The 15,537-nt window shown below is 45.0% G+C and overlaps 1 protein-coding gene across 1 annotated transcript; it reads right to left on the bottom strand.

The window, feature by feature from the left end:
* Nucleotides 1-1,609: 1,609 nt before the first annotated feature.
* Nucleotides 1,610-8,470, bottom strand: LOC128124142 (zinc finger protein 773-like). Its single transcript, XM_052760342.1, has 5 exons — nucleotides 8,438-8,470; nucleotides 3,926-4,052; nucleotides 3,287-3,413; nucleotides 2,218-2,699; nucleotides 1,610-2,049 (listed from the first exon to the last, which is right to left on the bottom strand). The coding sequence occupies exons 1-5, from the start codon at nucleotides 8,468-8,470 to the stop codon at nucleotides 1,610-1,612; spliced, it is 1,209 nt and encodes a 402-aa protein (XP_052616302.1).
* Nucleotides 8,471-15,537: the final 7,067 nt, after the last annotated feature.

Genomic DNA, 15,537 nt, shown 5'->3' with positions numbered 1-15,537 from the left:
CCAAAAGTAAATAAACAAGCACAAGGGAGGCATCCAGGCAGTGGGACCAGATCTTGTGCTCATTGCATGAGTTGGCTGTTTGAAACCTGGGGCCTATGCAGGATTGTTTGGCTCGGCCTGGGAGGAGGGGACTAGACCTACCTGGACTGAGTCTACCAGGTTGACCTCAGTCTGTGGGGAAGGCTTTGCCCTGGAGGAGATGGGAATGGGGGGGGGGGGGTTGGGGGGAAGGTGAGGGGGACGGGAGGGGGGAGAACAAGGGAATCCGTGGCTGATATGTAGAACTGAATTGTATTGCAAAATAAATTAATAAAAAAAAAAAAAAATAAAAAAAAAAAAAATAAACAAGCACAAAATTTGATGACATATAGCCTTCAATAAAACAGGTATGATGGGGCTGGAGAGATGGCTCAGTGGTTAAGATTAGTTGGTTTCTAGCAGAGGACCTGGGTTTCATTTCAAGAATGCACATGGTGGCTCTCAAGGGTATGTACGTCCACTTGCAGGGCATCCAACAACACTGTCAACTTCTTCCAATATCAGGCATGCGTAGGATGTCCATACACACATGCAGGGAAAAGCTCACATACATGAAGTAAATAAGTAAGTCTTTTTAAAATTTCCTACATACATAGATACAATGTGTCACTTTTTATTTAAAAAGTTTTTCATGCAATGTAGTTTGATCATGTTCTTTCCCTTCCCCCAACTCCTCCCAGACTCTTCCCACCTTTCCACCTGCCCAACTTCATGTTCTTTCTCTGAAAAAAAAAAAAATTAGCTGGGCGGTGGTGGCGCATGCCTTTAATCCCAGCACTCGGAGGCAGAGTCAGGCGGATCTCCATGAGTTCGAGGCCAGCCTGGTCTACAGTGTGAGATCCAGGATAGGCCCCAAAACTACACAGAGAAACCCTGTCTTGAAAAAAACAAAATTAAAACTAAAACTAAACAAACCAAAAACAATTTAAAAAAAACCACCAAAACAAAGTGCGCACGCGCGCGCGCGCACACACACACACACACACACACACACAAAGTCCGTTTTCTGTTGGCCGTCTACTCCTGGGCATAGAGTTTGCCCAAGAGTGTGGTTGACATACCTAACGACTGTCCAGTGGAGAAAACTTGATTTTCCTTTTCTCAGCAGGTATCACTTGCTTCTCGCTTAGAAATGGGATTTTGTGGGCACTCCCCTTGTCAGAGCTAAGATTTCGTCTGGTTTGAACCTGTCTTGTGCATGCTGGCACAGCCTCTGTGGGTTTTATACCAGTCCTGTTGTGAGCAGACTTTCTCTTTCCTAGGAGCCATCCACTCCCTCTGGCTCATACAATCTTTTTGCCTCCTCTTCCACAGAGATCGCTTGAGGGGAGGGGTTTGAAGAAGACATCCTATTTAGGGCTTAGGGATCCAAAGTCTCTCGCTATCCGCACACTGTCCAGTCGCGGGTCTCTCAGTTAATTACCAGCAAGAGGCTCCTCTGACGAGTAGTCCACCAAATGCTGGTCTGGGAGAAGGTTCTCCAAATTTGAAGCCTTTTAAGTTTTTTTCCAGTGAATTTTCAGGTGTTTAAATTAGATGACTAAAGGACTTCCGCATTCATGGCTCCCGTTCATCTCTTGTGAACCTTCCGATGTTTATAGAGGCCAGAACTATAGCAATACACTTTGTCACACTCCTTGCACTCATATTGCTTTGTGGCCGTGTGAACTCTCTTGTGTCTAAGGAGGCTGTAACCTGAAGTAAAGGCACTCCCACACTCATTGCACATGAAAGATGTGTTATGAACTCTCCGGTGTTTCACAAGGTGACAATTCTGGATGAAACACTTTCCACATTCACTGCACTGGAAAGGCCTTTCGCCGTTGTGCACTCGGCCGTGGTAAAAAAGGTTGGATTTTTCCTTGAATGACTTTCCACATTTATCACACTTGTAGGGCTTTTCACCAGTATGACGTCGATAATGACTTACAAGGCTGATTCTGTTCCTATATGACTCCCCACATTTGCTGCACACAAAGGGCTTTTCTCCAGTATGAACTCGATAATGACATATTAAGCTGGATTTGTTCCTATATAATTTCCCACAGTGACTACACTTATAAGGCATTTTCCCATTGTGAGCATTCAGATGATGAATGAGAGAGCTTTTATAACTGAAAGCTCTTCCACACTTGGTGCATTGAAAACGCTTTTCTCCAGTGTGAGTGCTCAAGTGTACAACAAGATGGGCATTTTGGCGGAAGGATTTCCCACACTGACTACATTTAAAAGGCCTCTCTCCAGTGTGTATTTTCTGGTGTCGAATAAGCTGGAACTTGTAACTAAAGGCTTTGCCACACTCACTGCATTTAAAAGGCCTCTCTCCAGTGTGTATTTTCTGGTGTCGAATAAGCTGGAACTTGTAACTAAAGGCTTTGCCACACTCACTGCATTTGTAGTTTCTTTTCTTGGTGTGAATGGACTCTGCATTCTCAGAGCTTCTGTGTGGCTGCCTGGCACTGGGGGTCATCTGAGACTCAAGAAGATTTGAGGAGTCCTGGAAGTCCATCACATCGTTTGTGCTTTGTGAAATTTCTGATGGGTCACTTCTGTTGGTCTTCATGGCTGGGATCCTGATATGTTCTCTTTGTAGGGGTTCATCACCACATGTCAGCTTCTGCTGTTCAAGCATGGCTGTGTTAATCCCTTGTTCTGCAGAAGTACTCTGCTCAATGGGTGATGTATCGCCCTCTCTGTTCCAATATCCTGAACACAGAGAAATACTGATGAATGGATAGAGACCACAGAGTGACAGACAACACATATTATTAACAATGGTGTGACATTCTTCACAAAACAACGGGGATAGTGCAGGGTAGTAAGGGCCCATTACCATGCTGAAATTGTCAGGATCATAGTTTTCTAGGGGCCTTAGGGGCAGCAAGCACACAAGCATGGAGCAAAGTACAGGAGAAGAGGTGCAACCATAACACACTCGTTGGCAAATGGCTTTCTGTAAGCCTCAGCTGCTGGAGATGCAGGACACAGTGCAGAAGTCTGTCTAGGCCAGTAACACAGGATAACCAAAGAATCTACATTCAAGGACTGCTCAGGGTATACCGTGCACTAACAACACAATCAAGGAAATCCTGTGCTTCACAGTGTTGCAAAGACTGATCCATGAGGAACAGCTTTGGTTTAGAATAACAGGGAAAACTGAGATAGAGTCTGCCGTTATCCTTTGCCTTGGCACCAAAACATCAGAACCAGTCGAAAGATACTTCATATGAACTCATCCTGAGTGCATACATAAGCAACATCCACCCTCCAAGTACCTGTCCATATACCTGGAGTCAGGAATCTCAGTGCATGGGTGAAGGGATCTCCTGAAGACTCCAGGTGAGTGATGTCACAGATCTCAGAAGGTACAAGTCCTAAAGTGAAACAGGACAAATGAACACTCCATACTAGATAGAACAGAGAGTGATGCAAACCATGACAATCCATAGGAAAGGAAATCAGTAAGAATGATCCTTGGAGAAGTGGCTTGCAAGAAAAACCCATCAAACAATGATCACAGTAGTGTAACAATCACTGCCACAGGCACACCCAATGTATGTCACTTGAAGGAAGAAAGTAGTACCTGGGTCATAGGAATGCCATGTATTTACAGTATCACCAGGCCATGAAAGCCATCAAGTTGACCTCTATTATGCTCACCATATGGCTCCTGATCCCACATTGCTTCCTATGGACCCTTCTGTACTCAAGAGCAAGAGAAGATGGAAATGTGGCTTGGAACCCAGGATTATCACCTGTATCCTGTACTCCAGGACGGTGGGGAAAGATTCACTGAACATGGTGTAGCTTTGGGAAATTACATCCCTCTGCAGAAAAGAAGTCAAGCCCTTCAAAGACATGTTCTGACAAGATGGGATGCCCTTACCCAATGAGGTCACCATAACGAAGATCTCCATCATTACTCTGCGGTACAGGAACCTCTGAGAGTCATCAAGAAGTGTCCATTCTTCCTCTGAGAAGTAGATAGCCACGTCCTTAAATGCCACACAGTCCTGCCACAATGAGGATATCTGAGTTCATATGATGCCTTCTTCTGTGGCACTCCAAGACATCTCCAAGACATCTCCAAGACAGTCATTCACACTTAGCTTTGTACTTCTGAGGGCACCAAGCTCTGAAGCCACAGAAATCCAATCTCTCAAGGTTCCTTTGGCCACTGTGGTCAACAGCCTAAGCTAACAAGTAGATGGACAGAAGAAGTCCATCTACTCTTACAGTATGACACCAAAAGGCCCTTGTTTCACATGGGCTCCGACAGATGACCTTACCACATATGACCATTGTACTATGCCAAGGCACATGGGCTTGGAGGCCATCTATGCACACTCTCAGCATACACTTTACTATTCACTCTACCTGCATTTCTATTCAGCATTCAAGTTTGTGAGCCATGTACACCTCCTGTCTTTTCACTAAATCCAACAAAGACCATGCACATCTGTGGATTTCTGAGCATTCTCAATCCATCTCAGTTCCAGGCATTCTTTATATCTTTTTTCCTTTTTTCTTTTTCAGGTCCAGGCTTTCTATAATGGTAGTCACTGGATTTTTTTTTCTTTTTTCTTTTTTTTTGTTTTTTAAGATAGGGTTTCTCTGTAGCCCTGGCTGTCCTGGAACTCACTCTGTAGACCAGGTTGGCCTCGAAGTCAAAGAGATCTGCTTTCCTCTGCCTCCTGAATGTTCGGATTAAAAGCATCCATGCCCAGAGTCATAACTAGAATTTTAATGCCTCTGATTTTAAGAGTTCTGCCAAAAGTGGGAACTCTGCAGGCTAATCTTATGTCAACTTGACACAGAAACTAGAGTTATCTGAAAGAAGGGAACCTTAACTGAGAACATGCCACCATAAGATGCAGCTGTAAGGCATTTTCTTAATAAGTGATAGGTGGGAGAGAACCCAGCCCGTTGTAGGTGGTTCTACCCCTGGGCTGCTGGTCCTGGGTTCTGTAAGAAAGCAGGCTGAGCAAGTCATGGAAAGTAAGCCAGTACACAGCACTCCTCCATGACCTCTGCATCAGCTCCTGCTTTCAGGTTCCTGCCCTGTTTGAATCCTGTCCTGACTTCCTGTGATGATGAACAGTGTTGTGGAAATATAAGACATAAATCCTTCCCTCCCCAACTTGCTTTTTGGTCATGGTGTTTCATGTCAAAGCAACAGAAACTCTAGGACAGAACCTCCACCTATAGTCCCTGTTCCGGACTCTGGGACCTTATAATATTCAGTAATCATCTTCCCTGGCAGGTATATGAAGAATAGGAGAGCAGCAAGCAGAGTCCCAAGCCATGTCAGTCTCAGAGATCACTAAAGAGGGGACAAAATGGGGTGCATCATGGGGCACTGTCTGTTGCACGAATCCTAAATGGTCTTATAATAAAAACTCAGAGCCAGATATCAGGGTGAAAGTTGAAAGATCAGAGAAGCAGAGTGAGCCACCTCTTAACTCCCCAACTCCTCAGCCTGCAAGAGCCTGAAAAGACCTGAGCTCCTGTCTCCTCCCACCTTATATTCCTTTCTCTGCCCAGCCATATCACTTTGTGTCTCAACCTTCCTAGTGCTGGGATTAGAAGTGTGTGATCCCAAGTGCTGGAGTTAAAGGTGTGTGCCACCACTGCCTGGCTGTTTCTCTTTTAGACTGGATTAATCTTGTGTAGCCCAGTGTGGCCTTCAACTCACAGAGACCCAGAGAGATCTCTGCCTCTGCCTCCCGAGTGCTAGGACTAAAGGCCTATGCCACCACTGCCTGACCTCTATGGCTAACTCTGTCCTCTGATCTTCAGACAAGGTTTTATTTCTTAGGTTACAAGCAATACATCACCACAACTGTCTACTTACCACTTCCTCATTGCTAGGTGTCACTGAACCAAGAGGAAACTGGGAAATAACAAAGCTGTGAGCAACAAGCAATGGTGTTGGTATCCCCAAGGTTCATTTAAGCCCTCAGATCTTAAGTACCTCAGTAAGGTACACCCAAATGGCACCTGAAACCCAGTCCTCAATGCAATCTCTTTCTGCATGCTCTTGGGTAAGGAAACAGTGTCCTCAGTCTTGTCTTTTGGCACATAAGGAGAAGAATGGTGCCCATGTTGCCTGGTGAAGAGGTGCACATCTTTAATTCCAGCACTGGAAAGGAGTAGGCAGGCTTATCTTTGAGTCTGAGGACAGCCTGCTAGCTACAAAGATTCGTGAGTTCAAGGACAGCTGGGGCTACACAGTAAGATCAAGTATCAAAAAAAAAAATTGATACTCATGTGTTTATGAACATTCCGTGAATATTATTATGTCATACTCAGTCCCATGTGTCACTCAGCACAGTACTCAGCAAAGGTGTTTCCTACACACATAATTACTTTTTGGAAGTGTTTTAGCAGAAAGCCAGATGTCGTGGCACAAGCCTTTAATTTAAGCACTCGGGAGGCAGAAGCAGGTGAATCTGTATGAATTTGAGGCCAGCCTGGTCTACATAATGAGTTCAGAATGGTTGGCTTTATTTATGTATATTTAATGAAGAATAATACTACACCAGGCAAGGTGGCACAGCCTTTAATCACAGCACTCCAGAAGCTGAAACAGGTGGAATTCTGTGAATTAGAGGCTAGCTATAATTGGTCCACATAATGAGCTCTAGATAAGCCAGGGCTACAGAGTGTGACCTTGTCTGAAATGAAACAGAATAAATGCAATAATCAGCACATAATCAAACACTGAATATGCTTTTAAGCAATGTTAGGTGCTTACAATAATGTTATATCCATGGTAACATATACATATGTGTGTATATCTATAGATATATATCCATCAATAGAGTCTCATTATGCATGTATGGCTATCCTTGAACTCATAGAGATCAGCCTGCCTCTGGGGTCTGAGTGATGAGATTAAAGTTTTGTGCTCCCCAATCCAGTCATGCTGTTTTAATTGCTACTGTTTGATTATGGTTCTTGACCAGATCCTGTTGAAATGGATACCTTTTGATCTGCTAAGTTCCACAGTCCAGAATCCTACACTCTATGATAAACTTCAAGCCTGCACCCAAAATCTACATAGTGGAGGCTTTCCTAACTCTAGATCCTGCTTCACCTCAGCTCCCACCTGATGTAAGACTTTTTGATTTTTTGTTTTTCGGAGACAAGGTCTCTCTCCATAGCCCTGGCTGGCCTCAAACTCACAGAGAGCCTCCTGCCTCTGCCTCCTGAGGTCTGGGCTTATGTGCATCACCATACCTGGCTGATACAAGACGCTTAATATTCTCCTTCCCAGACATCAGCCTGTGTTGGCCCTGGTGTCAGTGGACCGCCCTTCTTTATCCCCACCTCACACACTTCCCTCAGAACTCCAGAAGCGAATGAGCAAGCTTCCCATATGGCATTATCATTCTGAGACTCTCAATATCCCCAAGGATGAAGTGATCTCAATATGTGAAATTGCTGCAGCACAAACTCCCAATCAAAAACAAACAAACAAGCCGGGTGGTGGTGGCAGCGGCACAAGCCTTTAATCCCAGCACTCGGGAGGCAGAGCCAGGCGGATCTTTGTGAGTTCGAGGCCAGCCTGGTCTACAGAGCGAGATCCAGGAAAGGCGCAAAGCTGCACAGAGAAACCCTATCTCGAAAAACCAAACCAAACCAAACAAACAAAAAAAAAAAAAAAAAAAAAAAAAAAACCCACCTCACGCTTTTATATCAATTTCGCAGCTGCATTTGCCCCAGCAGGGTGCCCTGATAGCTCAGATTTTTGTTGTTGTTGTGTTTTGGGGGTTTTGTCTGTTTGTTTGTTTTGTTTTTCGAGACAAGGTTTCTGTGTAACAGTCCTGGAACTCACTTTGTAGACCAGGCTGGCCTCGAATTCAGAGACCCGGCTGCCTGTCTCCCAAGTGCTGGGATTAATGGCGTGTGTCACCACTGCTCAGATAGATAGATAGCTCACATTTTAAAATCCGTCTAGAGATCCGATCTCTCCTCTCCACCTTTATCTATGGTCCACACCCACCCCTACTTTTGCGCACAAGATTACAGACATCGCAGGTCTCTGCTTTGTCTCCACCCACAACATTCCGCTTCCTCCAGGAGGGTTGAAGCTTTGAGAAATAGATCGAGCGAGTCACCAGCACCTTCACAAATCTAACTCAGCTGCTAGGTGGCGCTGAGCCCAAGCCTGCCTGCAAGCCTTGGGAGGTACACTCCATCTCGGTGTTCATTAGAGTCAGATGGACTTCCTAGTACACAAGTGTCTGAAAGGAGACTCTAGTAGTCCACCTTAGAGCCAGCATACCACACAGTCTAGGATCCCTTGCCCTGCCCTGCCCCGCAGGCTCATGACTTCAGGGCTCTCTCCCTGAGCTCTTGGATTCAGGTAGGTCCAGGACCACGTGGCACTTACCTGGGGCTGTGGTCCTTGCTCAGCGGCTGCCATCAGACTCTGCTGGCCAGCAGGGGACAGGGACTCAGGCGTCCTTGAACCAGGCACTCAGCGGATCAACACAAGGGTGCCGCAGCAGAGGTCAGACACACCTTGGTACCAGACGATAAGGCTCTTCTCCTTTGGCAACTGCCCTGGACTACTCAATGTGATACCGGTTTTCTGTGCAACAGAGTAACCCAACTAGTAACTTTGAAAAGAATCTTTTACCCGCAACGCTAAAAGGCCCGCCCAACACGTTTCGCAACAATGGAAATGTCCATTTTGATTGGCTGAGCTAAAAAAAAAAAAAAAGTTTCACCACACAACAGCCCTGGATATACCACACTCCATGGCAGGCCTCAAGCTCTGGAACAGTTGGCCAATACAAAAGGGACTCCGTGGGGTTTTGTTGTTGTTGTTGTTGTTGGTAGTGTGTGTGTGTGTGTGTGTGTGTGTGTGTGTGTGTGTGTGTGTGCACCCCTCCCCCCCTTTTTTTTAAATCAAGAAAGTATATGAAGTTGGGTGGGAGTGGGATCTGGGAGGAGTTTTTGGAGGGGAAAGAATATTACCAATATATTGTATGAAAAATTAAAAATTAAATTTGTTCAGCCAGTGAAAACGGGTGAATCCGTAACTAAAAATAGTTTCGAATCAGACTTACTTATGTTGCCTGCAGGTAATCCCTTTCAAAGTTCCTGGATGGGTTGGTCAGATCTGCACAAACTGGTTTACCCTGTATTGACCAGGACAGGAAGGCAGGAGAGGACGAAGTCTGAGCCACTCCAAGTGACCTGCTCAAGCCTTCGGTAGCGACTGCCAAGTTCTTCTGCCTTGCTCTCCAAAAGAGTCCCAATGCAGGAGCATGTCAGGATGCCTGTATCCAGTGAATTCTGACTGATCCCTGACCTGATTGCTTGATTGTCCCAAGGTGTACGTCATAAACTGGAACACAGTGACATGATCCCATATAGGGACTCATCCTGGTAGCCTAGAAGGGAGAGCTTCATCTTTGCCACTCTAGGATTGGGGATTTCTCCTCTGCACCGAGGCCCATTAAGGCACTTGGGGACTACAACCTAAATTCTAGGTCTAGATGGAGAATTGATTTTGTTTTGCTTTTTCAAGACAAGAGTTTCTCTGTGCAGCCCAGGTTGTCCTGGAACTCACAGAGATCCTCCTGCCTCTGCCTTCCCAGCTCTTTATTTATTTATTTTTGGTTTTTTGAGAAAGGGTCTCTCCGTGTAGTTTTGGTCCCTCTCCTAGAGCTCGCTCTGTAGAACCAGGCTGGCCTTGAACTCACAGAGTTCCTCCTGACTCTGCCTCCCGAGTACTGGGATTAAAGGCGTGGGCCACAACAGCCCTGCTTTAAAAGAGTTAATTCAAGCCGGGTGGTGGTGGCGCACGCCTTTAATCCCAGCACTCGGGAGGCAGAGCCAGGCGGATCTCTGTGAGTTCGAGGCCAGCCTGGTCTCCAAAGCGAGTTCCAGGAAAGGCGCAAAGCTACACAGAGAAACCCTGTCTCGAAAAACCAAAAAAAAAAAAAAAAAAAAAAAAAAGTTAATTCAAATGCTAGAGAGAAATGGCTCAGAGGTTCAGGGCACTTGCTGTGTGAAACCCTAACAGGAGCCACACTGTTGTTAAGGAGCTACATTGTTATACATTGTTATTAAGTCTCCATATCTTGCAAGAAAAAGTTTCTGTTTCCTAAACCTAATATATCCTGCAAACGATGTTTCTCAGTCTACTCTGAACTGTGACCCCATGACGTATGGCCACCCCCTTTGCCTTGTTAAACACCAGAATCTGTGATTGCCCTTTTGCCTTAGGAAAATGTGTCTTTGCAGATACCTTGATGACGCTCCTCTTCCACATGATGGATTCTTGCACCTATCGACCCCACAGGCAGCCTTGAGCCCTGAGTCCCCCAGTCTTCCCCAGCAGGTGCTAACAGCTAATTATCTCATCAACTGTTTTCTATCAACCCTAACCCTTCCCCATGAAAGGGACCTCAAAAGCCAGTGAGAGGCTGCTCTCTGAAAGCCTGACTTTGAGAGAGGCAGCCAGCTAGCCAGTCTAATTAAACTGGATTTGGTTTTGCTCAGGTCTAACAGCTACTCTTGCAGAGGACCCAGGTTCAGGTTTCCCCAGGGAACATCTATTTCCAGGGCATCTGACGCCCTCTTCTGCTGCACACAGGCACACATGTGGTCCACTTTTAGACAGGCACCAAAGATCCATACACATAAAATAATAAATCCCTTTCAGTGTTGATCCAGCTGGGCTTGTCAATCACCTGTCCTAGAGGAGTTCTTACCCTCTTTCACCGGGAATTCTCCACCCTCAAACTATCTGAGTCCCATTGAGTTTAATAACCTGTTCTCCATGGACTCCCTCCATGCAGACACTGCCCAGCTTCCCTCAGGCAGCCTGCAGAGCTTCCCTTCCTACTTTGAAAAGTATCCCGTCTTTCCACTACTGGCCAAAAACTGGTTGTACTTTTCCGGACACTGTCTTTTCTCATTTTTTTTTTTCTCATTGGTTCTCCAAACCACATCTCTTCCAGCATGAAGCTACTGTGTACGTGTCCTTGCTTCACAGTCTCCATTAGTGGAACATGTCAACCCCGCTCAGACTCAAACGTGGCTTCCCATAAGTTTTCTCCTGGCAGCTGCTGAGAATTATAGTTTGTCTTGTCTGCTCAAGTTTTTTGTTTGTTTTGTTTTCTTCTTACAAACACTGGGAAGTTAGCTTTGAGCTTTCTTTCTAGTCCATTTTATATTAAAAAGAAATTTCTTTGCAATTCTCTCTTCACATTTTTTTTTTTTCATTTTGTTTATGTACGTTCACAGTTGGAAATGGGGGTCAGGTGAATCTCCTAGCGTGCAGTTTGTCAGGCTTGGTGGCCAGCATCTTTACCTCCGGAACCATCTCGCAAGGCCCTATGTTTGGTTTTTTTTTTTTTTTTTTTTTTTTAACCTCCGTAGATTTTATTTTAATTTCCATGACTGTTTATGAGCAGGAATGGACATGCATGTTTGCCTCTAGGGGCAATGGAAATTGGATCCCCAGGAGCTGAAGTTACTGGCAGCTGTGAGCTACCAGGACTGGGTGCTGGGAGATGCACTTTGTCCTCTGGGAGAGAAGAAAGCATTCCTGACCATTGGACTATCTCTCCAGTAGCAGCCCCATCCCTGGTGATTTATTTATTTGAGACTGGGTCTTACTTTGTAGCCCTGGCTGTCCTGGAACTTGCTGTAGAACAGACTGGCCTTGAAATCAGAGACCTGCCTGCCTCTGTCTCCCAAATGCTGAGATTAAAGGCATGTGCCACCACAACTGGCACTATCTATCTATCTATCTATCTATCTATCTATCTATCTATCTATCTATCTATCTATCTATTAATCTATCTATCCTAAGAGGGGGCTGGAGAGATGGCTCAGAGGTTACAAAACCTGACTGCTCTTCCAGAGGACCTGGATTCAATTCCCAGCACTCACATAGCAGCTTATAAGTGCCTGTAACTCCACCTCCAGCTGATCTGACACCCTCACACAGACATATGTGCAGGCAAAACACCAATACACACATAAAATAAAAATAAAATAAACAAATCATTAAGGAAAAAAAGTCTAAGAACGCAGAGGTGTGTACCACCATGCCCGGCTTCCATTGTTTGTTTGTTTAGTAAGTCTAAGAACCCAGAAGAGGAAATTACAATTACTCAAGTAATGGTTTAAATTGAGGATTTAACCACCACTAAAGGGTGGTCAGTGGAATCAGGACTTAACCACCACTAAAGGGTGGTCAGTGGAATCAGGACCAACACAAAGCCTGGCCTTGTATTGAAAGAGAATTTTGATACTTTTACTCTTTTTTAAGAAATTTATTTTTGTTTCATGTACATTAGTGTTTTGCTGTGAATGTAGGTCCCCAGGAACTGGAGTTACAGACAGTTGTGAATGGCCATGTGGGTGCTGGGAATTGAACCAGGGTTCTCTGGAAGAGCAGTCAGTGCTCTTAACTGAGCCATCTTTCCAACTCCTGACACTTTTGTTTCTAAAGGGCTATGAAGGAACAGAAGGGTGAGAAGGGCCTGTTAGGTGGTACTTCCTCCACAGGGGTGGAGATGAATGACCAGTTGTTCTGACTGGTAGCTACAGCATTCAAGTTTCTAAAGTGTAAGGTTCTGGGCTGTGGTTGAGACATGGCTGTTGGTGGGATGGATTTGGCTCAGCAGGCCTTCATGGCCATTCCTTGAGGAGAAAAGGAAAGTCATGCAGTGAGAGCCACCTATTTGTGCCTCACCTCCTCAGTCTTACACAGAGAAATGATCCCCTGTCCCTATGGAAAGACCCTCAGCAGAGTTCCATCCTTGGGAGTGTACCCCTCAGAGCTGACTCCTCAGGGCCAGCCTGTGTTTATTCACTCTCAATTTTCAGGCAAGTACTTGTTGACACACCCAGTACTGGGTCAATATTCATACACAAATGGGCAACTAAAACACAATTGATAAAAGATTATTGAGATCTTAGCATTGGCTTGAAAACATTTGGCATTTGATTCAAGTCTTTTATATTTATGTGTTTGTTTGTTTATTTGTTTTGAGACAGGGTCTCTCTACATAGCCCTGACTGTCCTGGAACTTACTATGTACACCAGGCTTCAAACTCAGAGAGATCTGCCTACTTCTGCCTTTACAATGCTGGGATTAAAGGTATGTACCACAGCACAAAGTCATCAATCTGTCAAGATTTAGGCATTTCTGCTACCCTGACAGATCAAGGTAAGGCAGGGTTGAGAACTGAAAACAGCTAAGTGTGTATGAGGACAAAAGTTAGGCTTTAAGTTTAAATTACTGTGCTTAAGAAATCTATAAAACAAAAATGCCTCTAACCTATAAGTCTCACTTGCCCAAAGACCAATAACTTCCTGGAGTGCTGGGGGCTGTTGTTTATGTAAGATAAAAGCCACAGGTTTTCACTCCTGGAAGCTAGGCTGGTTGCCCAAACTGCACAGGATGTGCTTGATCACACCTGGGTGGAAAGTACATCAGCAGGAAGTAGAAGTATATCAAGGCAGGCAGTGGTGGCACATGCCTTTAATCCGAGCATTTGAGAGGCAGAGGCAGGTGGATCTCAGAGAGTTCGAGGCCAGCCTGGTCTAGAGTTCCAGGACAGCCAGGGCTACACAGAGAGAACCCCTGTCTTGAAGAAACAAACAAACAAACAAACAAAAAAAAAACCCAAAAAAAACAAAAAAAGCACATCAGGATGTATGCTTACCCCTGACTAGTTGAAGACAGGGAGTATGTGGCCTTGTGTGTTTTGCCTTTATAAGCCTCTAACTAATGTAATTTGGTACCATACTCTGGGAATCCTGGGTAGAGACCTGGCCAAATTTGGCTCAAAAATTGTGGTAGTAGTCCTATTCTTGCTTTGTGGGATTAACACAAGACCCTTCAAAGACTTGGAAAAGGAAAGAGAAAAATAGCCCTCAAGGAGAGGCTGGGCTTCAGAGTCCCGGCTCTCGAGGTCTGCTTGGTACATTTGTTTCCTCATCCCTGGTAGAGGCCTTTCTTGACTGGCTGGTGTTGTCTGCTCATGTCTGCCTGTTTGAGACTTCTCCTGCTGCTACCTACAGGACTGGAGGTTTGTTTTCCCTTTTCATTCTTTAAGTGGCAGAGAAAACAAAGCTTATTTCAAATTTGGCTCAAAAATGGTGGTAATGGCCGGGCGGTGGTGGCGCACGCCTTTAATCCCAGCACTCGGGAGGCAGAGCCAGGCGGATCTCTGTGAGTTCGAGGCCAGCCTGGGCTACCAAGTGAGTTCCAGGAAAGGCGCAAAGCTACACAGAGAAACCCTGTCTCGAAAAACCAAAAAAAAAAAAAAAAAAAAAAAAAAAAAAAAATGGTGGTAATGGTCTTCTTCTCAACCAGTGGGATCAACACATGCTGGTGTACATACAATCCCCATGCTTAGGAGACTGAGCTATGAGAATCAATAGCCTGAGGCCAGCCAGGCACACAGGTCTGTCATAAAACACTAAAGGACAGAGAAGGAAACGGACTTTGATACTTGTTCTCAGAAATATTAAGACATGTCAAAACAAAGCCAGGTGTGGTGGCACTCACCTTAATCCCAGCATTCAAGAGGCGTAGGCTGGCAGATCTCTGTCAGTTCAGAGCCAGCCTAGTCTACATAGAGTTCCAGGCTAGTTAGGGTATAAAGTAAGATCCTGTCTCCCAAAATACAGACAAAAACAAACAAACCCCATAGACATGCACATAAAAATTTAAAACAATACTACAGAACCGTGCCGGGGTATATACTTACATACACACACAGAAAACCAAGAAAAGCACACAATTTGAAGAGTCATACTTTGAAAACATGTATATGCACGCTCTGAATCCCAATACTCAGGAGGCAGAGGCAGATGGATCTTTGAGTCCAGCTTGGTCTACAAAGCAAGTTCCAGGACAGGCAGGGATACACAGAGAAACCCTGTCTCAAAACAAAAGGAAGTATGTGACAGGGCTGCTGAGATGGCTCAGTGCTTAAGAGTACTTGCTGTCTTGCAGAGGACCTAGGTTCCATTTCCAGCGCGCACGCACACACACACACACACACACACACACACAGCAGCTAACAGCCATATGTAACTCCAGTTCCAGGGGAATCCCATGACTTTCTTCCTCAGGCACCACATATGCATTCAGTACACACACATACACACAAGCAAACACATAAATGAAAACATTTGGACTACATATCAACATGAGATCATGAGGGACACCATGGAGCTGCTCTCCATCAAAACTAGTGAAAATCAGGGAAACTCAGTTGTTACAAGCACATGTTGCTCTTTCAATCTAGTTCTGGGGAGAGGATATGCTCTCTTCTGACCTTTGTCAGCACCAGACACGCATGTTGTATACATATATAAACATATGTATTTGGTGGACATACATATATGAACTGAACACTCATAAAAAAATGACTCTAACAATAACAAAAAGTCTACTGAAACCCAGGAGCACAGAGGAAAACCTCTGCAATCAGTCATGAAAGACTACA

The sequence above is a fragment of the Peromyscus californicus genome, unplaced genomic scaffold (genome assembly GCF_007827085.1).
Source record: "Peromyscus californicus insignis strain IS unplaced genomic scaffold, ASM782708v3 Scaffold_4__1_contigs__length_199733344, whole genome shotgun sequence".
In the NCBI taxonomy this organism is placed as follows: domain Eukaryota; kingdom Metazoa; phylum Chordata; class Mammalia; order Rodentia; family Cricetidae; genus Peromyscus; species Peromyscus californicus.
Note: the sequence above shows the minus strand (reverse complement) of the source record. Positions and strands in the feature narration are given on the sequence as shown.

Bases quoted from the DNA above. Each gene is read 5' to 3' on its own strand.
- LOC128124142 (XM_052760342.1), bottom strand. From the start codon at position 8,470: ATGGCAGCCGCTGAGCAAGGACCACAGCCCCAG. The intron at 4,053-8,437 runs GTAAGTGCCACG...TCATTGTGGCAG, and splicing joins AGCAAGGACCACAGCCCCAG to GACTGTGTGGCATTTAAGGA. The intron at 2,050-2,217 runs TACACTTGAGCA...CCAGCTTAATAT, and splicing joins CCAAAATGCCCATCTTGTTG to GTCATTATCGAGTTCATACT.